At 43.3% G+C, this 25,265-nt stretch overlaps 1 protein-coding gene across 1 annotated transcript in view; it reads left to right on the top strand.

Moving 5' to 3' along the window:
- Positions 1 to 11,063: 11,063 nt before the first annotated feature.
- Positions 11,064 to 25,265, top strand: part of LOC121479410 (SH3 domain-binding glutamic acid-rich protein-like) — a 59,087-nt gene continuing 44,885 nt past the window's right edge. Inside the window, exons 1-2 of the mRNA XM_041734950.1 lie at positions 11,064 to 11,275; positions 18,436 to 18,621. Coding sequence (XP_041590884.1) covers positions 11,231 to 11,275; positions 18,436 to 18,621 — 231 coding nt within the window. The 5' untranslated portion in view covers positions 11,064 to 11,230. The remainder of the gene's footprint in view (positions 11,276 to 18,435; positions 18,622 to 25,265) is intronic.

Here is a 25,265-nt window from a genome sequence, read left to right as displayed (position 1 = left end):
TGACCCAATTTTTTGCTTCAGAAATGTGGTTATTCTAATATTGAAGAAGGGACATTTAAGAATGAACACTGGTTAAGAAGGAAGGGAGTATGTTATAAAAGGAAAAAAAAAAAAAGGCACGTGTGGCCAGATATGTGAGTTACAGTGTGAGCTCTGTCAACAGAGCTAGTTGTTTGGCCTCAACCGTTCAATGTCTGAGGTTAGCTAATTGTGCTCAATAACTTCTAAAGTCCAGTCCAGCATGAAAATCCATGAATTAAATATACTATATTTGTATATCAGAAAGTTCAAGCTTTATCTGATAATATGAAAATGTGCCACGCTCAGTATTTGGATGGGAATAGACAAGTGAGTAGGTTTGATTATTTAACAACTTGATATGTTTTATTTACTTTTGACAAAAGCCTTGAATTCATTACCAGGCTGAGTATTCCAAAGAAATGCCTTCAGGATGAGAAAGGAGAAGCTGTGCCTCTCTACTTCCGCCAAGTGGTGGCAAGTGCGACAGACCGCATGACTCTTAACAAATACTGGAGCTAAATTTCTAGAAGTGTAAATTTTCAGCTCCCCCTCCTGGCCACTGCCACATTTCTTTTTAATTCTCAGTGTTAACCTATTTTTTACTAGAATTTTATTCCATTTTAATAAATTGTACTAAAGTACCCTACTCTTGATATATCTTACACATTAAAATGTTAATTTTATGCATTCTTTCAACACATATTTGAGAGCTTTCTATGTGCCAGGAACTATCTGAGGCATGGGGGATGTAATGAACACAAACATTTCTCTTTTCATGTTGCTTATATGCTGGTAATAAAATAATCACAATAGTGACTGTTCTAAGTGTTTTAGAGGAAAGAGATACAACTCTGTGGAGATATATGTCAAAGAAACCTGATCCAGACAGTGACCTTGGAAGTTCTATGGAAGGGCCATGTAAGCAGAGATATGACAGGTCAGTGGGAACTAATCATGCAAAAAGGAATGGAGTGTAGGAAGGAAGTACATTGTGGATGGAGAGAAAAGAAAGTTCCAAGGCCTGGTGGACAGATAAGGCCCATGTGGCTGGGTCCCAGTGGTTCCCAGTGAGTCTCCATAGATAAGTGAGGGTGAGCAGCTGCAGTCACAGGAGGGCAGGTTTAATTCAAGAGCAACAGGAAGCTAGTAGTGAGTAAAGGGAAGAGATAACATAATTTGTTCTGCTTCTTGAAGGTTACTCCGGCTGCAGTGTGGAGAAGAGAATACAGGGGAGGATTTCAGAAGGCTGGTGAAAGAAGGTGGCAGTTTGGACTAAGTGCCAGTGGCAATTAAAAGTAGTGAAAGATGTACAGGAGGTGATGTCACCAGGGCTCGGTGAGCCACTGGGCAAAGGGGCGACGGTAAAGGTCAAGGAGGAATCCTAGCTGCCAATGGAAGAGGTCCCAGCTGGGAGGAGTGGTGGGAGATTGGTCTTCTGCACATGGAGTTGGTCTCTGAGAGGAATTAAGAGGCAAGGTCAATAAGCCAGCTGGACATACAGGTCGGCTCAGAAAAGAGGGCCAAGCTGGAGAGATTAAGTTGGGAGTCCACAGCACAGAGATGGTGGGCATGGGTTTGTGCCTAATGTCAGAATATGGGGGCATGGGGAAAGAATGCGATGAAAACAGACTGAGCTTTGAGGAACTGCAGTATTAAGGAGCCCAGGAGAGTGAGCCAGCATGGCTGTAGGAAAAGCAGAAAGAGGTGGGGGTGGAGGGGGGCACAGAGGCCAAAGGAAGAGCCAGCTGAGATGGAACAGGTGAAAGCTGATAACAAAAGCAGAAGGATTCTGGCAAGTGGGTGGGAATGAGATCCAAAGCACAGGGAGGGGTGGCCTTGGCTAGGAGGGGTAACATGGGTATGGCTGTAGGTAAGGCTTGCAGTTGTGGTAGCTGGGGCTTGAGGAGATTCCTGTCAGGTAGCTTCACGTTCCTCTAGCAAGTGACAGCAGTGTGAGATCAAATTTGAATAAAGTGGGGGGGTTATGATCTGCAGTATCTTATGATATCCTATTAGACCCTCCACAGGCTGCAGCAATCCTGCCATGCTGCTTTGGTCAACTGGGGTTTCACTTGATGGAAGAAGAAAAAAAAATGGGAGTTGGGGGTCTGTGATTGGGAGGTACAGGTGCTTGGGGGCCATTAGCTCCCTGAGGGCGAGGACCTGTCCTATCAATCCCTGCGTCACTCTGTGACCCACTGACTGGAGAACCAGCGCCCAGGCACTCACTGTCAAAATGACCAGCACTGGGATGATCACTTGTCTCCATTTCAATTTGCCTCTTTTGGTGCTTTCTTTCTTTCTTTCTTTTTTTCTTTTTTTTAAAGATTTGATTTATTTATTCATGAGAGACACAGAGAGAGAGAGAGGCAGAGACACAGGCAGAGGGAGAAGCGGGCTCCATGCAGGGAGCCCGATGTGGGACTCGATCTCGGGACACCAGGATCACCCCCTGGGCCAAAGGCGGCCCTCACACTGCTGAGCCACCGCCCCGGTGGTGCTTTCTAAAAAAAAAAAAACCAAAAACGAAAATGTAGGGAATAAATAGAACCTAAATTCCTACATGTCTTCTTTTTCCCAGTTGGCAAGAGGCTCTGTCTTGTTTTACTCTTCTGTACAATTTTAAAGTTCTTGTCAAAGTTCTTTCTTTTTTTAATATTTTATTTATTCATGAGAGAGACATAGGCAGAGTTCTATCCAGGGGCACAGTCATATGCCCAAGAAAGCTAAGGGGCATCTTTCCATGCTTAGCCTGTTAACAGCGCAGTGTTTATGTAGCTTTGGCTACCTGTCTACAAACTATCTTCGAAACACATACTGAGTTATTTTTTTATCTATGGAAATTATGAAATTCATATCCTTAAAAGAAAACCATAATCAGCTGAAATGACAGGTAACATAGGGTAAGGCTATCCACATTCCAGGAGAGGGAGACCAATTAGCAGGCTGCCAAAGCAATCCAGGCAGGAGATGCCCCTGGCCTGTAAGGGGCTGGGGGAGGTGGGGGTTGGCAGAAAAGGTGGGGCTGTGCATCCGTTCAGGGGATGCTATGAAGGATGTGTTGACAGACTGCATGTGGGGAGGGAACAACAGGAGTCAAGGAGGGCCTCAAGGCCTGGACAGCGGGTTCCAGTAAGGGGGTGGGTAAAAGTGCAGGGGGAACAGGTGTGAGGGAACGTCAGGACTTGCCTTAGACATCCAAGCGTAGACGTGGGCAGGCCTCTGAGTACTTGGGTCTGAGGTCCCGGGGAGGGTCTGGGCTGGAGACACACTTTAGGGGCTCGTTGGTCTTTATGAGACTGGATGAATTCATCGAGGGAGCGAGTGTAGACAGAGAACAGGTTCACGGTCGGGGAAAACCCGTCTTAACAAAGTCACCTGTTGGCACAAGGGTGGTAACGAAATGATACAGCGCGACGGGAAAATTGTGCACAAAGGGCTCCGAGGCTGAGCGAGCCAGGAACACGCACAGGGCAGACATTTCAAAGAATCCACATCTCCTCGGGCTGGGGATAAGGAGACGGCAGCGCTAGGGTGAGGGGGCGGGGCGGGGGGGCGCGGGAAGCAAAACAAAGCTAAAGCGGGTGGGAGCCGGGAGCCTGCAGGCACCGGATTCAGGGAAGAACGAAAGTGCCCGCCGGGGCCCGCAGGTGGGGGTGGGGGGTGGGGGCGGGGGCGGGGCTGACGCCTCGGGGTCTCCGGCCGGAGCCCGCAGGTGGGGGTGCAGGTGAGGGTGCGGGTGCGGGTGGGGGCGGGGCTGACAGCGGCGCCCTGCCGTCTCGGGGTCCCCGGCCCGAGCCCGCAGGTGGGGGGTGCAGGTGGGGGTGGGGACGGGGCTGACAGCGGCGCCCGGCCGCCTCGGGGTCTCCGGCAGAGCCCGCAGGTGGGGGTGCAGGTGGGGATGCGGGTGCAGGTGGGGGCGGGGCTGACAGCGGCGCCCGGCCGTCTCGGGGTCCCGGTTCGAGCCCGCAGGTGGAGGTGCGGGTGGGGGCGGGGCTGACGCCTCGGGGCTCCGGCCGGAGCCTGTCCCTGGCCGTCCCCGGGCCCGTCGGGGCCGCCCCCGCCCGAAGCCCCGGCGGCCGGCCGCGAGCGGAGGGTCCCCGGGGGCGCGGGGGGACCGGCGAGGGCGGAGGCGCCCGGTCGCGGCGGGGAGGGCGCGCTCTGCGAGAGGCGGCGGCCGGCGGCCCCGCTACGTTACCAGCCGCAGTGAGAGCGAGGCGGCGCGGCCCGAGCTGGGCAGGGGCCAGCGCTGAGGGACGGCGGCACCGGACGGCCCGGAGGCTCGAGCGAGGCCCTGCCTGGGGCCGGGCCGTTACCTGCTCCGCGCGCTCCCGCGGCAGCGCCAGCCTCGGGGCGCCCGCGCGTCGCCATGGAAACCGGCGCGGCGCCTCCTGGGACCGGCGGGGCCGGGGGCGGGGCGGCGCCTGCGCACTGGAGAGCTGAGCGGGCGAGACGCGGGCCGGGGCCTCCCGCCGCGGGGGCTCCGAGCTCGGGGCCGCCGCCTTCGCCCCGCCGCCCTGGGGCTGACGCGCCCCTCCCGGGGCAGCGCCGCTGTCCCTTCGCGCTCTCGTTCGCGCTCGGCCACGTACTGGTGGTTTGAATCCGAGTCCAGTGCGCATGTCTGGTTCCCTGCCTGGAGGTGCACGGACCCCAGCAGCGCGCTCCAGGTGGGCTGCTGGGCAGGCAGGTGTGGACGCCGGGTTCCCCCCGGGAAGGGGGGTGGGCCCAGGTGAGCAGGTGTAGGATCGATGCCTCTGCCTGCAGAAGTGGACAGAGAGCAGAACACTCCGGCTGACCCCTCTTTATAAAGATGAATTTCTTTGGTGAAAGAAAATCTGATTGCAAAGCAATGCGTGCATGTGGGCTGTAGGGAATTTAGAACGTACAGCAGAGTAGGAAGGAAAATTAAAAATCACCTAGATGGGGGCGTCTGGGTGGCTCAGTGGATTAAGTGTGGGCCTTCGGCTCAGGTCATGATCCTAGGGCCCTGGGATCTACTCCCCCCACCCCCCACCCCCTTGGGATCCCTGCTCAGTGGGGACCCTGCTTCTCCGTTTCCTCCCTCACTGGTGCTCTCTTTCTCTATCTCTGTCTGTATCTCTGTCTCTCTCAAATAAATAAAATCTTTTTAAAAATTACCAAAAAAAAAATCACCTAGATGATGATTGTAGGTGATTTTTAATGATGACATAGGAATTTTAAAGGACTGCATAGGCAGCATTAACACATATATTACTTCTTCTCCTTTTCCTCCTCGCTTACACATATATTACTTCTTCTCCTTTTCCTCCTCGCTTTTCCTTTCTTTTCTCCCCCCCAACCCACATTGTATTAATGCCAATGTTGAATATCCTTATAAGTGAATCTTTGAGGTGTGAAAATTAATAAAGGGAGAAACATCGCTAATGTAGGTCTGAGGCTACAAGGGAGAGCCCTTACCTTACCACTCAATTACAGTCTCCAACAGAAGTGTCAGTTACAGTTTCCAACAGAAGAGTGTCAGCAGGAAAGAATGATCAGTTATGGGCCCCACAGGGAAAGATACCTGTTGCATCTCCTACAAGAAATTGGCCACCCCTATAACTCAGTCAATGAGAAAGTAAGTCATCACCCTGAACTCTTGCTTTCTCAGGTGGACTCTTGAATCCCTCCCAACTTCTTTCTTTTCCATACAGTCATGTTCCTCTTCTTTGTTTGTTGAACTTGCCTGAAGTTTTGCCATAGTTCCCAAGTTGGAATTCTTTGTTACTCCTAACTAAACCCATCTGCTGGCAAAATTACTGCTAGTTTAAGGTTAGCAGAGGTCACCCCTGACTCCTTGGAATAAATCCTACATGTAATATTGAAGGATCAAAGGAAAGGCTTTCTTTTTTTTTTTTTTTTTTTTTTTATAAAGGAAAGGCTTTCTGAAGGTATATGAAAGTTTGCCTTCCAGGCAAATGCGGCCCAATCCTTAAGCCACATTGGGGATAATCTTTTTAATTTCTTAAAAAATGTTTGCCCATTTTATTGTCAAAAGTTGACACTTTACTTTGATTTTATTCACATATTTTCTAGGAAGGATAGACATTTTTTCAAATTTTTTGTAATCATGTATACATTGTGATTTTCTTTTTCCTGCCTTTTGCCCATTTTTCACTCAATGTTCATCTTTGTAGAACTTTCTATGTTCTCTGAAATTCAGATTTGCTGGATGAAAACTTGGTTTGTGGTTTGTGTTGTAAATATTTCCCCCAGTTTGTCAAATACTTTCAAATTTTGTTTAGAGTGCATTTCGATATTTGTGTAGAGTTAAATTTATCACATTTTCTATTTATGATTTTTGATTTACATGTTATGTAGTAGGGGTAGTGGGCATTTCCAAAGTGACTCTGTTTAGATCTAGTTTTTTAGGGTAGGTAGGGGGGCAGGGCTTCCCCTTTATGTCACTACTTCCTTCCTTCTTGTGCTGTTAGGGGACCCATTCTTAATTTTGGTGGGCTGTATTTCTACAACCTTAGGTGGTGAGTTAATCCTAGAAGGTGGGTGGTGGTGCTTTTTGTCGGGGGTGATATGGGCAGCATCTCTAGGATGACATACAGCAGACAAGTGTCCCTAGACTTGACATTCCTGGAAAGATGCCTGATGTATGGCTGGTGATGCTTCCAGGACAGTAACAAAAGTAACAAAAGTGACAGTTTATTATTATTTTTTATTTTTTATTTTTTTTGTGACAGTTTATTATTAAGTGAACCTCCCAACCCTGGTACTCAGGACTGGAGGAACCTGAAAGATGGGGGCCCCTCAGAGCTTCCTTTCCCACCCAAATGGTCTCTCTGCTTCTTTGCTAGCTGTTCTCAATCTATAGAATTTGTTTATGCTTCTTTTCCATCTAGGGGAGAGAGACCCAAGGAATACAGAGCTGAAGAAATGCCTTTAGTAATTCTGCTACATATCAACATATGCCTTTATTTCTCTGTATTAGTTTGGGTAAGTCCACTATAACAAGTCACCACAGACCTGGTGGCTTAAAACAACAGAAATTTATTCTCTCCCAGTTCTGGAGGAAAGAAGTCTGAAGTCAATGTGTTGGCAGGGCCATGTTCCCTTTGAAAGTTCCTGGGAGGAATCCTTCCTTGCTTCTCTGGCTCCTGATGTTCCTTGGCTTGTGGCAGCACCACTCTTCTCCCCATCCCTGTCTTCACACGATGTTTTATCCGTGTCTCTCTGAGTGCCTTTTTTTCTTGTAAGGACATCAGTTATATGGCTTACAGCCCACCTGAAATCCAGGATAATTTCATTTTAAGATCCTTCACCAATTTCATCTGCAAAGATCCTGTTTCCAAATAAGGTCACATTCTGAAGTTTAGGGGAGACACGAATTTTGGGGGGGGACATTATTCAACTCACTACTGTTACTCTGATGGTCACCACTGTCATTCTACATGATAAAAATATGCCTTTATTTTTCATTTTAGGTTGCCTATAACATTATGTAGACCAAAGCATAGCATCTGATAACATTTATTCTAAGATCATCTCAGGATCTCTGTGAAGTTTGGAGTCAATATCTCACACTTTTATCATTAAAATTAGACAAAATCATTTTTTCATAGTGTATGTTCCTCAAGTCACCACAATGTACCTTATGATTTTATCTGTCAATTATACCTCAAAGCTGAAAAAAATTTTTTTTAAATTTTATTTATTTATGATAGTCAGAGAGAGAGAGAGAGGCAGAGACATAGGCAGAGGGAGAAGCAGGCTCTATGCACCAGGAGCCCGATGTGGGATTCGATCCCGGGTCTCCAGGATCGTGCCCTGGGCCAAAGGCAGGCGCCAAACCGCTGCGCCACCCAGGGATCCCTGAAAAATTTTTGAACAAAAAAAAAGGTATTATTATTTCACTTAGCATCAGGGACTAGGGATGTGAAATGATAAGCCTTCTGCCTTTTACTGAAGCACACAGCTTATACCTGAAGTGAATTTTCTAAGGCAGAGATTTGGTGAGCTTTATTGTAAGACTTCCTTGGAATCTTTGGTATTCCTATTAGTTATCTTGAAGTTGGTGGGACACCTGCACCCCGATGTTTCTAGCAGCAATGTCCACAATAGCCAAACTGTGGAAGGGGCCTCTGTGTTCATCGAAAGATGAATGGATAAAGGAGATGTGGTATATGTATACAATGGAATATTCCTCAGCCATTAGAAACAACAAATACCCACCATTTGCTTCAACATGGATGGAACTGGAGGGTATTATGCTGAGTGAAATAAGAGAAGGACAAATATTATATGGTCTCATTCATTTGGGGAATATAAAAAATAGTGAAAGGGAATAAAGAGGAAAGGAGAAAAAAATGAGTGGGAAATACCAGAAAGGGAGACAGAACACGAAAGACTCCTAACTCTGGGAAACGAACAAGGGGTGGTAGAAAGGGAGGTGGGTGGGGGGTGGGGGTGACTGGGTGATGAGCACTGAGGGGGGCACTTGATGGGATGAGCATGGGTGTTATGCCGTATGTTGGCAAATTGAACTCCAATAAAAAATAAATAGTTAAAAAATTATCTTGAAGTTTATTGGTGTCACTGTCATAAATGAAAAGATCTATCAGCTAGAGTTTTCAAATTTCTAATTTGTATGTTTTCATTGTCATTGTTAAAAGGATAAAGTTCTAAAAATTATCCGTAGTGCACAGAGGGTGCACTAGGAATGTGAGGGTAGTGTCAGGAGTTTTTCTGGTATGGCCTGGAGATAGATGAATTGGGCTCATGTCGTGAATGCACCATTTTCTGTCCTCATTCTTTTATTTTTATTTTTTTAAAGATTTATTTATTTATTTATTGGTGAGAGGCCCTGAGAGAGAGAGGCAGAGACTTAGGCAGAGGGAAGAGCAGGCTCTGTGCAGGGAGCCTGATGTGGAATTCAATCCCAGGACCCCAGGATCATGCCCAAAGGCAGAGGCTCAACCACTGAGCCACCCAGGTGCCCCTCCTGTCCTCATCCTTAAGGAGCGATAGGAGCTAGAACCCACTGTTAGTGTCGTGCAGATTAAAGGAGTGGTTTCTGTAAAGCACTTAAGGAAGTTCTGGCACATGGGAAACACTTAAAAATTGTTAATTCTTACTTTGAGTAGGCTATTCTTTCTCCCTAGGGCATGTGGATGGAGGGGGCGTGTCATTGTCCAAGGCAGTGTTGCCCCATATGATTAGTAGTTGTATATTCCCTAGGGCTCATGAGAATCAGCTATAGTTTATTACTGACTTACAAAGTCATTGAGAAATATGCAAAGTTTATTACTGTCTTAAATCATATTTGGAGAAAAATGACATGCTCGTGTGGTAGAATTTGAGACTAAGGTGTTGAAGAAACTACTTTGTATGACAAAAATGGTATAAGGTTACTTTACAATTCTGGAATTACAGGAAAGAAGAGGAGCAAAAATGACCTATAATCATTGGTGGGTTTAAAAATAAAATTTACAATGCTAATGACTTAAATTTGGGGAGCCATTAACCATCTTCACCAAGGGCCTAATTTTGGGAGTAAACTTTGCATAGTGAGGCTCTAAGTTAAAAGGTGGTTTTCTCGACAAATACCCACCATTTGCTTCAACGTGGATGGAACTGGAGGGTATTATGCTGAGTGAAGTAAGTCAATCGGAGAAGGACAAACAGTGTATGTTCTCATTCATTTGGGGAATATGAATAATAGTGAAAGGGAATATAAGGGAAGGGAGAAGAAATGTGTGGGAAATATCAGAAAGGGAGACAGAACATAAAGCCTCCTAACTCTGGGAAACGAACTAGGGGTGGTGGAAGGGGAGGAGGGCGGGGGGTGGGGGTGAATGGGTGATGGGCACTGAGGGGGACACCTGACGGAATGAGCACTGGGTGTTATTCTGTATGTTGGTAAATTGAACACCAATAAAAATTTATTAAAAAAATAAAAAATAAAAAAATAAAATAAAGTGGTTTTCTCAATCATTCTTTCTGATGTAGATGAATTTGAGCTATGCTGCAGGGGTGGGGTGTCCTTTCTCATCAGACACCCATCCTATGGGAGGGCAGGGGGCCTCCAGGGCCCTGGGACTCAGGTGAAGGGGGCAGGTAAAGAAGGCCTACAGACCCCTCGTCGCTCCAGCATGGCAGTACCAACCACCTCCTTCGGGAGTAGCAGGGGCTTGAGAAAAAAAAAAAAAAAAGAAAGTGAGAGAGGGAAGCAGGGAGAGGGAAAGACAGCGAGAAAGTGAGAAACAAAAGAGACTGTTAACTAGGAGGAGTAAATAACCCCCCTGGTAACTTCATCTCATGTCCTTGAGCTTGATTTTGAAACCCATTAGAAAAATGGGCGGTAGCATTTGGGCTTTTTACTGGATTTAATGATCTGCATAAATAAGAGAGACTGTTACAGACATTTGTTTTCTCCCAACGTCTCTGAAAGAGTGAAGACATTTAACTTGTTGAACTCATCCCTGCTGACAGCCCGCCTCTGCCGCTCCGCCTTGTCTGGGATGTCAGTGAAACCTTACACGTCTGCGGCCTGTCAGCTTCTGTTCTTTAGGAGAAACAGGTGGTAAGGGGAGAAAACTGGAAACGGGCCACGCACAAAAGGCATCTATTGTATAAGAGTTCACCGAATTTTTTTTTTTTTTTAAACGGGTCGGAAAACTTGAAAGTGCAGGAAGCCTTTGCTTATTTCAAGGCCCGTGTGGCTTATTGCGGACGCTTGCAGTCTGTTTGCAGAAAGCCTCGCATTCACGGCGTCCTCGGGGACGAAGCGGGGGTCTCCTGGGCCTTCCCTGCGCCTGGGCGCGCGGGGTTGGTGCGCGGCGGCCTGGTTGGTGCGCGGCGGCCTGGTTGGTGCGCGGCGGCCTGATTGGTGCGCGGCGCAGCCTGGCCTTGTAGGGGCTGTTGTCGGGCGTTCAAAGTCAGTGGCCGCTTTTATCAACCAATCCCGTCTCCGCCTGGCGGATCCCCCTCGTCCCGGGCCAATGGCCTGGGAAGTCCGCGCTGCCCGCGCCGCTGGGGCAGGCGCAGGGCTTAAGTTGCGGAGGGAGGCGCAGGGGCTCAGACGGCGCTGGGCGGCCGCCAGCTCGCACCTGGCACCTGCACCTGCACCTGCACCTGGCACCTGCTACCTGCTCGGCCGGGCCGCGGTCGGGATCCGTCTGGCGCCGCGTTCCCTCACGGGGGTGTGTAGGGGGGAGCCCTCTTTCCGACTGTCAAAATGGTTATCAAAGTGTTTGTTGCCACATCTTCTGGTTCGATAGCGGTAGGTGTCTGATGGAATCCGCGGGGCTTTCTTCCTGTCGTACTTTCTGAGCAACTCAGACGGGGAGGCAGAAGCAGCGGCCGTGGCCCAGCGTTGGCCTGAGCTTTCTTTTATGAGGAGTGTGCAAGTCAGCCGTGGCTCTGCAGTCAGCCCGCGTGCCTTTGCTTTCTGCGTTCGCTTTAACCGTGCTGGAGAAGTGTGTAAAATGAGTGATCCGGGCCAGCTGGGTGTGAAAGGGATTCCAGGAAGGGGGCGTGTTTGATACTAGAATTTTTAACATGTGATTTGTGTCGTGTTGTGTTTGCATATATTATAGAATCAAAGGTTTTTTTGTTTTTGTTTTTGTTTTTTGTTTTTTGTTTTTTTTTTGGTGGGGTGCAATGTTTCTGCCAATCATTCTGTAAGACTTAGACTAACTTAAAGTTGCAAATACATGACACTTTGTGTAACAGGGCCGTGATGAACCAGACTCCTGGGTGTAATTACAGTTGACCCTTGAACAATGGTGGTGGTGGTGGGGTGGTTGCTTAAGGGTACTGACACCTCCAGAGTCAAAAATCCATGTACAACTTCTAACTCCCCCAAAATTCACTAATGGACCACTGTTGACCAGAAGATTTAATGACAACATAAACAGTCGATTAACACATATTCTTTAAGTTCTATGTAATATAACCTGTATTCTTACAATAAGTAAGCTAGAGAAGAGAAAATATTATTAAAATCATGAGGAAGAGAAAATAACATTTAAAGCAATTTCTGTATTTATAGAAAAAAAAATCTGCATATAGGTGGACCCATGTAGTTTAAAGCTGTGTTGTACAAGGCTCAATTTTACTTGCGTGTGCGATGCAACCATACCAAAAGTGTAAAGTTAGCATGTGTAATCGTATTATTTCGGGAAAATGATGTCACAGTGACAAGAGCAAACATCTCTAAGGCCACAGTTTTAAACCCTCTAGGAATTCAAACGGACCAAAAATAGGTACTAAGAGCCCACCCCATAACACTGTGCATCTGATTTCTCTGGAACCGGGCTCAGAGTCACCCCTCCAGTTCCTGCCTTCATTCTGTGCAGGATAGACCTGCCTGAAGAAACAAGGATGATAGAAGGAGCCAATTTTCCTTGGCAATGATTCAGGCTTTGATCTTAGGTTTGATTCTTCTGTGTCTATCCGAGACTGACATTTCAATGAGCATTTGAGCATTGAGGGGGCTGTGGTGGGGGAGAAGCTGTTTTATCAGTCCTGAGTGTTGGATGCCAGCAAGGGGGCTGTTTCCTTTTATATCTGGTTCCTGGGCCATCCTGCAGCTTGGATTTCACTCAGCCAGGATGATACCCTCGGCCAGCAGCTGGCCGCGAGCAGCCCCAGCGCTGGCTCTTGAATGCCCCCCGTCCCCCACAGTCCTGAAAGTTCACGCATTTTCCAGAGGGCAAGAAGAGAACAAGAGAGAAGAGGCTGGTTGTTCCTCTGAACACAATCCATCAGCAACTGCTTAGTATCTGTGGAGCATCTTTTAACAGAAACAGATGAGAGTAAATTCCAGATGTAAAACCACAAAATCTTTTGTGGCTGTTGATGACCTCAGAAACTTTTAATTGATCCACGAAGAGCACATTTTCAGATTATTAGATTAAAAAATGATTTTTTTAATTGAATAAAATGGCTTTAGTGGGCTTTCAATATGCTATTGATGCTCATTGATGGAAACTTTTACCACTGACCTGCCAACCTTCTACATGTTCTATAGGCCAGGTCTAAGTGCCCTATGCATCCTTCCACAGACAGTGAACAAACTTGGGGTTCTGTTAGGATTATTTGGTATCTTATCTTTTTTTTTTTGTATATTTTTTGTTGGAATTTGATTTGGTGTGGTGTCTTATATTCTTGAAGTTTGGGTGTATGATTGAGTTAGCCTCAAAGGGTCTGGAGAGGAACTGTTCACTCCAGAGTCCTGGAAAAGCCACATTAATTCTGGTTCCCTAAGCAAATGTTTTGTTGCCACTTGGAGTTGTTTGACCTTGGGAAAGTTATTTCACCTTGCTGAGCCTCAATTTCCTTATCTGTAAAATGAGGATAAAAATAGTACTCATCTCATGGCGTCTTATTCCTAAATCCTCTTGAGGATTTAGGAAATAAGCATGGAGTACCTTACATAGTGTCAAGTGCTCAATCAGTGCTTAATACATATTATAATTATTCATTAATTTTATAATTATTACATATGGCTACTTAATATTATGATTGTTATAACTATTAGGTATTATAATTATTAGCTAATGTTAGTTAATGTTAATCAGTATTATGTAGTTGTTCTAATTATTAGTTAATATTAGTATATGTGAGTCTGGATTATGTTTCAGAAGAATTGTCCCAAGCCACATAAGTGGAATAATTTCTGTCTTATCCTAAAGAATGAAAACTGATTATTCCCATATTATAAGTGCTAATGATTTTTCCTGAGTGGGGAGATTTCACACAGAAGCTTCTTTGCAGGAGAACCCCAGGGCACCTGCCAGTGTGTGGGGTCATCAGTCTGCAAATGCTTTACTGCTTGTTTCTTCAGTCTCCTTACTTTAAAAATGGATTCTTGCCTGCAACTTAATTAGCCAGGGCATATGACTTCTATGGGATGAATTAAATAAATGAAAAGGAAATACCTCTTTATGAGGGCTTACACATATGCAGCTGTGTGTCACATCTCTAAACAGTTGATGATAAGGCGCTGTCACATGTTTTACTGCTTTACGGAGGAACATGGTGAAGAGACCTTGGGAGTGGGAGCAGATCTGTGTTGTCCCAAAGGCCTGTGCTACAGTAGGCTGGGGAACAAAGGGAGAGAGGACAGTCCTCACTCTCTTCAAGATGCACAGCCCCTGGAACCATGATCTTCAAGGACAGATCCTGATGGTGTGGCTCCTGGGTTTCTCAATCATTTTTTTTCAGCCTGGCTTGAGTGTAAATATAGGGGGCAAAGCCTCAGCCCTTGAGCAAAAACTCCATCTTGAACAAGATGGATCTGGGTGTAGATCTTGGAAAATTCCTTAGTTTAATGGTGCCTTAGCTTTGTTATTTTAAAATGATGATCAGAGTACTTAACCTGGCTTGGGAACCAGGATGAGTCAGAGGCTCTCACCTCATCCAAAATGCTCTTCCACACGTCATGTTCCTTGGTTCTCACCAGAATCTGAGGAGGGTGCCGCTTTACCAGTTTGGCAGATGAGGCAATTCAAGAGTGGATCGCTGCTCAGACAGCAGCCTTCTGAGCCAGGGCGGGAAATGCAGGTCACCTCTGCTCAAATGCAGTTTTTCACTAAGTGCAGGGACCTAACTGTATAAGACAAAAAAAAAAAAAAAAAGGAGATGCCAAGCAAGTGACTCAAAGATCACTCTGATACATTCCAGTAATCAAGAGTGGCTGGTGACTTCAGGAAAACAACACTTTCTTAAAAGTAAATATAACAAGATAGGAAAACAGAGCTCTCTGAGCCTCTGTTTTCAGAAGTCCCAAAGGCTCCAAATGACCCAGACCCCAGGGACCCCAGATCCTCTAGTGGGGCTGCCTAGAAAGAAGGTATAGCCTGGGGAGCCAGCAATGCCATGGTGCTGTAAAAAGAGGAGAAGTGGTAGGATGTGGGCTGAGAGGGTATCTGTGGTGAGAACCACTGGGTGCTGTGCATGCTCCTCTCCCAGGGGCTATAGAGGGAGATGCCCTCTGGGAGCTGATGTCTCTGGTGGTCAGCTGAGGAGGCCACATGGAGAAGAGCTGCACTTTGCATGTGAAGGTCTGTGGAGCTCCTTGAATAGGAGGGAGGACTGTGGGAGAAAGGGCCACACTCAAGGTGGCCACCAGAGTGTAGGCAGAGGCATCCATGCCACCAGGTGAACTCATGTACTCCCTGCTCCCCTCTCCCCTTCTCTGGGCTCATCCTAAGACCCTTCTCCAGCCCCAGGCAGAACTCGGGTGCTCCAGACAACCAGATGAATGATGCATTTAACCCAGTTTAAAGTACTGGTGTTTGGGGAGGATAGAGGGACAAATTTTTCTTCTCTCTCTCTTTTGAGTGAGAGGCTGAGAAATAGCACTTAACACAAGATCATGCACCTAACATTCCATTAAGTTCCTGCAGATGCAATTGCTTGTCTTGCAAGAAATAACAGCAGACAGATCTTCCCATCCCATTTTCTCTATTTCTCTTTGATTTTCTAACCAAAGAAACACAAGTCAGGATTTTGGGAACTGTTTTTCATCTGCTCAGAAATCTTGGAATAAAATGAAACCCTTTTATTTAACCTCAAGTCCTGAGGCATGATTAATAGAGGTGGAAATAACATTGGTGAGGTGGCAGTGGACCTCAGCCAGGCTGATTTGGGTTCCTGGGAGGGTACCTGAGAAGGAAGGAAGACAGGATTTTGAACAGAATAAAAGATGTTACTTTTAATCAAAGAATTAAAGAATAAAAGATGTTACTTTAATCAAAAGTAAACCTGCGTAAAACAAAGACATCTCTACTCTTCAAACAGCAAAGTTATCTCTGGAAATAGCCAAAGGAAAAAGTAGTTTATAGAGTGGCATGGATAATTGTGGACAAGTTGGAAAGTAGGTATAGAAAACATGATTAATTAAAATAGTAATTTAATTCCAACAACCTGTCATCAGGTCTGATGGGATTTTGTAATATTCAGAAATTCAGCTGTGAAGCTATGGAATTTGGAGCACAGTTTTGGTGGGGAAAAGCAGAAGGTACACCAGCCTAGATTTAGGGGAGGGCACATGGTGGAGAAATCTGAGCTCCTCCTTTGCTTCTGATATATGTGACACTCAGGAATGTGCCAGAGTGCTTGTGCCAGAAGCTTAAGGGAAATTCCGTCACCCCACACCTATCTGTATGACTTTTATTTTTATTTTTGTACATGCTTGCCCCAAACTGAATCTTGCTGATTAGGTGTTGTATTGTAGCTAACAGCAGCCTTCAATTTATTCATCTAATGCTTTTAGTCGAATTATCTTTGTTATGTTGATGGAGCAAATGTTAATTAAAAAGTAAATGTGTGATTACCATTAATACATATGTGGGTACATAACATATATTCACTTTTATATGCAATTTATATTTACTTGTAGAAAATTAGAAAGTTATTTAAATTCATTTATAATTAATATAATATATACAATCGGATCACCACCCAAACCAAGTTATATAGAATTTGGTTTGGGTGGTGATTTGCTTCCAGAGCTTAAGCATCCATGTGTGCTTTATTTTTTCCTTATATTAAGAAGGAAATACTCTACACATGAATCACTAATAAACTCCTTAATTTTGGTAAAAATGAATAAAAAATATATTATATGTATTTGGTATACAAATCTACAAAAGGAATTGGTTTTGATCCAAAGATGGTTTGAGGCTAGGCTTTAGGTTTGGAACAGGCCTTTTATAACATTTGTTATAAAACAAATTTTTCAAATTCTGGTACCTCTGCTGATAAATGAGTTACAAGAGAATGACAGGGGGCCTCATGCTCTGTTAAGCATTTTTAGTGACTTGTTTTGATATGAGAAAATATTGTATGCAGAGGAGTTAACAAGTTAAGATATTCAATATTTTTATGTCAAAGAAAATACTTAAAATTTTACTCTTATTTTTAAGCAATGACTTCTTTTGCCTCTTGATTATTTTCAGCATGTTCAGACTAGAATGTACAAATGAGTTCTTTGAATTTTAAAAATTTTTAAATTTTTCTAAGATTTAATTTATTTGACAGAGAGAGAGAGAGAGAGAGAGAGAGAGAGAATAAGCAGGAGAGCAGTGGGGAGGGGCAGAGGGAGAAGCAGACTCCCCGCTGGGCAGGGAGCGGGGAGCAGGATGTGGGGCTCTATCTCAGGACCCTGAGATTGTGACCCGAGCTGAAGGCAGATGCCCAGTTGACTGAGCCACCCAGGCACCTCCCCCCCTTTTTAAAGAGAGTTCTTCACATTTTTTTTTTCCACATGAAGAATTTGGTATACTGTTTTGTGCAGAGTAGAGTGGATAAATAAGTGTTGATTGACTGTTGGGTTGACCACTCTGGACCTCTCTCCCAGAGGCTCCTAGTGGAGTCCACAGAGTGTGCTCCAAGTTGTTTACTAGGGTGTATGAAAAAAGGCATTGTGCATTCTGGAAGTGGATTCTTTGAAACAAGAAAATGGTTGTAATTGTCTCTGGGGACAGAGGTCTGAGCTGTGAAGAGGGCCACTTTCCTGAGCAATGGTGGCTGGTAGACAAGAGCCTCAATTAGGGAGATGGGCACAAAGAGTTGTCTCTCAGGTGGAAAGGAGAAATCCAAGGGAGAACAGGTTTTTGTTTTGTTTTGTTTTTGTTTTTGTGAGCTGGGAGACACAGCCACTGGCTTTTTCTGGATTTTCCTCTGTCCTTTCCCCTTTCACTCATTTTAAGTGGGCTTACCAATCTCTTATATTATTTGTAAAGCCACTTTTGTTCAATGTGCCCATTTTCATAACTGTGAGTGGAGCTCTTTTTAGTTGGATGTACTTGGTATTTGAGTTTTGTAGTGAATTGTCTTTTCTCCCTTTCCTTCTTGCTATTCTTCCAATCCCCCCTTTTCTTCATTACCAATCCTTATTTATTTTTTGGCATTAAAGCTTAAGAGAGGAGATCCCTGGGTGGCTCAATGGTTAAGCCCCTACCTTTGGCCCAGGGCGTTATCCTGGAGTCCTGGGATTGAGTCCCACATCAGGCTCCCTACATGGAGCCTGCTTCTCCCTCTGCCTGTGTCTTTGCCTCTCTCTCTCTCTCTCTCTCTCTCTCTCTCTCTCTCTCTCGAATAAGTAAATAAAAATCTTAAAAGAAAAAAAGAATTTAAAAGCACGTCAAAGACCTCAAGTAAAAGCTATGATGAGGGCATCTCTATTCTTATTAAGTTGATTATATCATGATTGAAACATTGGTGGAATTAAAATTTTAGAATTTTAACAATCACTCCATTGAGTCTTTATAATGAAGAGGTGTGACTTCATCACTTTCCTTGTTTAAATATTAGCAAGATTATTTTTGTTATATAGTATAGTTGGAGAAAGGATTTAATTTATATAAATATAAGTAAAACATTAAAAAAATAAACCTAGTTTAATAATAACCTTTTTCTATTCTTGATCAGATTAGGAAGAAACAGCAAGAAGTAGTGGGCTTTTTGGAAGCTAATAAGATCGACTTTAAGGAATTAGACATTGCTGGAGATGAAGACAATAGGAAGTGGATGAGAGAGAATGTCCCTGGAGAGAAAAAACCTCAAAATGGAATCCCTTTGCCCCCCCAGATCTTCAATGAAGAGCAGTATTGTGGGGTGAGTATTCAGTTTCTTGGAAAATTCTTCTGCATGTGTGTTTATCAGAAATTGTTTAAAGCAGATTAACTTGGAGGCACCTGGGTGGCTCAGTCTATTGAGCATCTGACTCTTGATTTCGGCTCAGGCAGTGATCTCAGAGTCATGAGATCCAGCCCTGTATTTAGCTCCACACTGAGTAGGGAGTCTACTTGAGATTCTCTCTCTGCCCTCATTGTCTCTCTCTCTCTCTCTCTCTCTTTTCTTATTTATTTATTTATTTATTTATTTATTTATTTATTTATTTATTTATGATAGTCTCACACACACACAGAGAGAGAGAGAGAGAGAGAGAGAGGCAGAGACACAGGCAGAGGGAGAAGCAGGCTCCATGCACCGGGAGCCCGATGTGGGACTCGATCCCGGGTCTCCAGGATCGCGCCCTGGGCTAAAGACAGGCGCCAAACCACTGCACCACCCAGGGATGCCCCCCCCCCTCTTTCTAAAAGGAAGAAATAAATCTAAGAAAATCAGGTTAATTTGGAGGCAGCATTTGAACTTGTTGATAGTTTTCAGGACATGATCTATTATACCAATACCTGGATGGTAGATCCACCATGAGTCATCAATATAAAAATTTACAAAAGGATAGAAACAATAAAATGGTGATTTGGGAATTCTTAGGATTATTTTAATTCCCTTATTTCATTTTGAAGAGTTGAGGTCACTTGTTCAAAGAAAGTATACTTTTAGCTGGAAGAGAATTCTGATCAGCCTTATGATGTACACATCCATGAACCCAGGCAGACATAGGGTAGGCTTTCACTTTTATAAAGAATGATTTACAGAAGGAAAATCTTAATAGAGTTATAAGATAAATTTGTGTAAATTTATCTAGATACTTTAAAAACTGTTCTGGACATTTTGATTACAGCAGCAATTTACTTCATACATTTAATAGTTCATTTAACCTGAAAATCACTTTTTCCCCTAGAGTTTACAATCCTGGTTAGTAAATCAAATTGTTGAAAAGAAACATTCAAAAACTCAAAGGACTTCAGAGCACAAGAACTGGAGGTTATCTTAGGGATCATCTAAGCCTTCTAGGTCATCTTTAAGATGCAGTAATCAGCACAACTGCTGTTTTTGTTTGTTTGTTTGTTTGTTTGTTTTTTTTTTTTTTTAGGTTAGCTCCTCTTTATTATTATGTTTCTCATCTAAAGCAGGTATGGTTCAATTAAAGCCTAAAGGCCAATGCCTGTAGCTACCTGTTTTAGTAAGTAAAATTTTACTGGAACACATCCACATGAATTCATTCACCTATCACCTGTGGCTGATTTTGCACAATGGCAGAGCTGAGTAGTTGCAACAGAGACCATATGACCTCCAAAGCCAAAAGTATTTTCTATCTGCCCATTTACTGGAAAGCTTTTGGGCCTGCCTCTGATTTGAAGCACAGAGTGTTTGGTTATTGGAGGTTTGTATCAGTTTTGTAGGACTGATGTAACTAATGAAGCATCACAAACATGGTGGCTGTTATGGGCTATATGTTTGTGCCCCCCTCCTCCCAAATTCATATGTTGAATGGTGATGATATTTGGAGATAAGGCCTTTGGGAAGTGATCAGCTTAGATGAGGTTATGATGATGGGGCCTTTGTGATGGGATAAGTGCTCTTAAATGAAAGAGGAAAAAAGAGAGAGAGAGAGAGATCCCTCTCCACCTTGTGAGCACACCGCCAGAAGGCATCTGTCTGTCCTCGCCAGAATCCAACTGTACTGGCACCCTGGTCTTGGACCTTCGGCCTCCTGAGAGCTGTGAGATGATACATTTCTGTTGTTTCAGTCACCCCCTGCCCCCAGCCCATGGCATTTTGTTATGTGACCCAAGTTGACTAATTCAGTGCCTTAAAATAACAGAAATGTACTCTTGCACAGTTCTGAAGGCCAGAAGTCTGAAAGCAAGATGTCAGTGGGGTTGGTTTCTTCTGGAGGCTATGAGGGAAAATCTGTTCCATGCCTTTTTCTTAGCTTCTGGTGATTGCCAACAACCTTTGGTGTTCCCTGGCTTGCAGATCTATCTCTTCCACCTCAATCTCTATCTCTCCTTGTGTTCTCTTTGTCTCTCTCTCTGTTTTCACTTGGCCTTCTTAAAGGACAATAGTCATTGGAATAGGGCTCACCCCATTCCAGTGTGACCTAATTGTAACTAATTACATCTGTAACTATCCTATTTCCATATAAGGTTGCTTTCTGACATTCTGGATGGACATGGATTTGGGGGGAATGTTATTCAACCCAGCACAGGGCTGTATAGATATACATAGGTGTTTTAGCATTCTTCAGAGGCTTAGCTCAGTCCTTATATGTGCACACTGAAAATTTTAAATGGTTCAAAAATTGTCTCCAGTAAAAATTACTCTCCCTCCCATGTAAGACTCCTGTGACTCTAGTTCCTTTCCCTGAGAGGACTGGCTTCACTGGAACTGTGTGATCGGGGAAATCCTGCCGACCCCATGCTTAAGAGAGCTTTCTGCTTGGTCCAATGCCCTGCTGTCTTGAAATCCACCATAGTTTTTGAAAAAGGGACCCCATGTTTCATTTTTGCATGGGGACCTCACAAATTATGTAGTCAGTCCTGCTTTGACTAATGTTGGCAATTTCTTGTTTGACCTTCAGAAATTTTCTGTGTATCCCTAATATAGTATACATTATATAAATACATAGTATATCACCTGAAAATGTGAGTGTGCTATGCACATTTGATTTTTGTTAGCTAATAACCACATCTCAGAGATCATTGTATAACTGCACATGTTCCTTATTTTAATAGCTGCAAAATGCTGCGTCATATGTGACATATTTATCAACACAGTCCTCTAGTGGGGAACATTTGGGAAACAGCATACCAACAATGCTGCAAGAAATCTCTTTATACACACAGATCCTTGTATTCAGAATGAATATATGTATGTAGGATAAATTCCTGGAAGATGTGCTGAGTTGAAGCATGTATGCACTTTTCATTACAGAAGATATTGGCACTTGGCCTTGTATTGCACTTGTGCCAGCTTTTCTTTCCACCAACCTAATCTGCGAGTGGCTAGTTGAACTCCCTGTGACTTTGACAACATTCTTTATACAAACCTTTGGATCTTTGCCAATTTATTGGATGAAAAATATATTCTCACTGCTTTGACTTGGATTTCTATCTATGTGAAAGAGGCTGAACATTTTTTCCTATTTTTTGAAGGTTTTATTTATTTATTAATGAGAGAGAGAGAGAGAGAGAGGCAGAGACACAGGCAGAGGGAGAAGCAGGCTCCATGCAGGGAGCCCCACTTGGGACTTGATCCCAGGTCTCCAGGATCAGGCCCTGGGCTGAAGGTCGTGCTAAACTGCTGAGCCCCCCAGGCTGCCCTTTTCCCATGTTTATAAGCTATCTTTCCCCCCCCCCCATGACTTGCTATTTTTCTGTTGGGTTACAGATAATATTTATTGGTTTGTAAAAGCCTTCATTTGTGAAGGAAAGTAGGTCCAATGCCCTGCTGTCTTGAAATCCACCATAGTTTTTGAAAAAGGGACCCCATATTTCATTTTTGCATGGGGACCTCACAAATTATGTAGTTAGTCCTGCTTTGACTAATGTTGGCAATTTCTTGTTTGACCTTCAGAAAATACAGTGTTTGATCCCTTCATTTGTGAAGGAAAGTAGCCCTTTTACTACCATAGATGTTGTGATTTTTTCCCATATTTTTTCTCTTTTGACTTTTTATTTTTTTTATTTTTTATTTTTATTTTTTTTTCTCTTTTGACTTTTTAAAGTGATATATTTTGGAATGCAGAACTTAAACATTTTTTATGAAGACAATTCATCTATCTTTTTTCTTTATGGTTCCTGATCCTGAGTCTTGTTTATAAAAGCTTTCTGCACTCTAAAATTATCAAAAGAATAATTTCATTTTTTCTTCTAGTACTTTTCCAGTGAAAGCAGTATTTTAAATCTCTTACTTTTGTTTATTTTAACCATCCTATTATTTTTTGTTTTATTTTTTAAAGATTTTATTTATGTATTCATGAGAGACACAGAGAGAGGCAGAGGGAGAAGCAGGGTCCATGCAGGGAGCCCAGTGTGGGACTCGATCCCGGGACTCCAGGATCACACCCTGGGCTGAAGGCAGGCACTCAACCACTGAGCCAACCAGGGATTCCTTAACCATCCTTTTAAATTAAGGTTAGTTATAGTAGAGAAAATATTGAACTATGTAGCTTTCAATCTATGTTAACTCTTAGGGTAAAAGTTCTGCAATTGATTTTTGCTATGAAAAGAAAACCTTGAGGGCATTTCTTATCCTATTTTGATCTATGATTTTTTTCATTTAGTTGTGAAAGAAAACGAAAAGTTTCCTCTTTCCTAGGGAAAAAACTTCTACTTTTAAAAAAGATTATATTGTAATATTTGAATATGTATTTGTAATATTTCAGTACATATTATATTATAATAGAATATTTGAATATTATTTTATAATATTTTATATACTATTTTATACATATGTATATGTGTATAATATTTTATGTCATATAATATGGATTTAATGAAAGGAACCTGAAAATTATTATTATTATTTAAAAAATTTTTTAATTTATTGAGAGAGAGAGAGTGCATGCATGTACCACCAGGGGGAGGGGCAGAGGGAGAGAAGAGAGAGAGAGAGATTCAAACAGACTCCCTGCTGAGCTCAGAGCCTGATACAGTGTTTGATCCCAGGACCCTGAGATCATGACCTAAGCCAAAATCAAGATGCTTAATTGAGTGAGCTACCCAGGTGCCCTGAGCCTATAAATCGTTTTATGTTTAACTATTAATATTAATTCTTTTCAATTCTGCCTTCAGAGAGGTATTAGTAGTTTATCTTATGAGCAACTTGGCTAAATTTGCTTTTCTGCAGTCTGTGGACACTCTTAGCAAAAGGGGATTAATGAGACAGAGGGCTTTGTTCCAAGAAAGTAGTTAAAAATAGTCATTTGTATTGTAGCTTCAGATTTTAAACGGAGACTCAAAGGTTCCCAAGGCTATGTCAGGCTTAAAATGGTATAAATCTGGATGGCCAGTCAGTGTGTCTTTCCATGAGATTGAAATGTTTACTGTAAGAATAATTATTATTTATATTGAATCACTAGTCTCATCTTGAATGGTCACCCATATGCCACACCTGATGATGGTGGTAGGTAGAGGGAACCTCAAGGACAAGCAGTGGACTTTTTGCACTAGGGCAGTAAGAGGACTGGATGTCAAGGATAGTTCTGAGTACCATCATCTCTGCCAGTGTGAACTCCTGCTGCTCTTTGCAGAACAGATGAAGATATTATACCAGGGTGTGGCAGACAACTGTTAGCTAGAGAAAAGAGACACCCGATGGGAAGCCAGGCGCAGTGGAGGCCAGGTTACCCGCCTGGCAGAGGAATGCTAACTGGAAGTAGCAGACATGTCTGTCAATTCCCAGTTGGACTCTGTGCATTTTAGCCCAGGTAAGAGCTGGGTGCCTGCCTGGGCCTGAACACAACCAAAGGGGACCTTGGCCATTGAGCACAGGAAAGTATCCTCAGGGTTGCAAAGGAGGCAGGATGCAAGCCCAGTTTGGGGTGGGGGGGAGCAGGGCACTCTCCGCACACAGAGGTTACTGGACAAGCTATTTCACATCATTAAAAACTTAGTATGAAATGTGTCATGTGATAAAAATACAGAGCTTAAAGAGCAATAACAACAAGTACAACTGTGTGTGTGCCAAACATTAAAAGAGCCTTCATACTTTAATCACCACTTCCCTATTTACATGTGTTTTGATTTTTTAGTACTTTTGTTTGTTGGCCATCATTGCACCACATAAATTAGACACTTTTAATTATTGTTTTCACAGTCAATACTTGTTTCAGTTTAGATTTGTGCACATATTTATTAATATATTTGCTCATTATTTCTTCTTGCATTGTAGATAATACATCTGGAATCACTTTCCTTTGGTCTAATATAGCCTATAAAAGTTTCTTTAAGTGAGTGTTTATTGGTGATAAATTCTCCAAATTTTTGTTCAAAAATATTTTTTCCAGAAAAATGTCTATTCTATCCTCATGTCCAAAAATAGTTTCACTGAAAAAAATAGTTTCACTGAGTCTAAAATTCTGGATTGATAATTGCTTTTTCTAAAGACATTGAAATTATTATTTCACTTTCTTCCAACTTCTTTGTTGCTGTTAAGAAGCCAGTTGTCAGTCTAATTGTCATTCTTTTCCTGGGGAAGCTTTTTCTTTCCTCCTTCTGCCTGCCTCTTTTACTCCCTCCCTCACTGCTGTCCTTTTATAAAATTCCTTACCATGAGTTCTAGGCTTTATCCACTCCAGCCTTTACTCTCCATGGCATCAAAGTGGGCATAAAAGATCTACTGGTTTTGTCAGGAATTCAGCCTTGGTATGTGCTTATTCTTAGAAGGCCTGGTCTCACCTGGCAATAATCTTTCCTTTTGTATCAGCTCAGCAATGTATCTAGACTTTTCTTATTCTGGCTTCTTAAAAAAAATTTTTTTTTGAGATAGTGTTTCAGGGCATCTAATCTGCTACACTAACATGACTGGAAGTTGAAAAAACATTTTATACTCATTATTTTCTGTTT

Source organism: Vulpes lagopus, chromosome 20 (genome assembly GCF_018345385.1).
Source record: "Vulpes lagopus strain Blue_001 chromosome 20, ASM1834538v1, whole genome shotgun sequence".
NCBI classification, from domain to species: domain Eukaryota; kingdom Metazoa; phylum Chordata; class Mammalia; order Carnivora; family Canidae; genus Vulpes; species Vulpes lagopus.
Note: the sequence above shows the minus strand (reverse complement) of the source record. Positions and strands in the feature narration are given on the sequence as shown.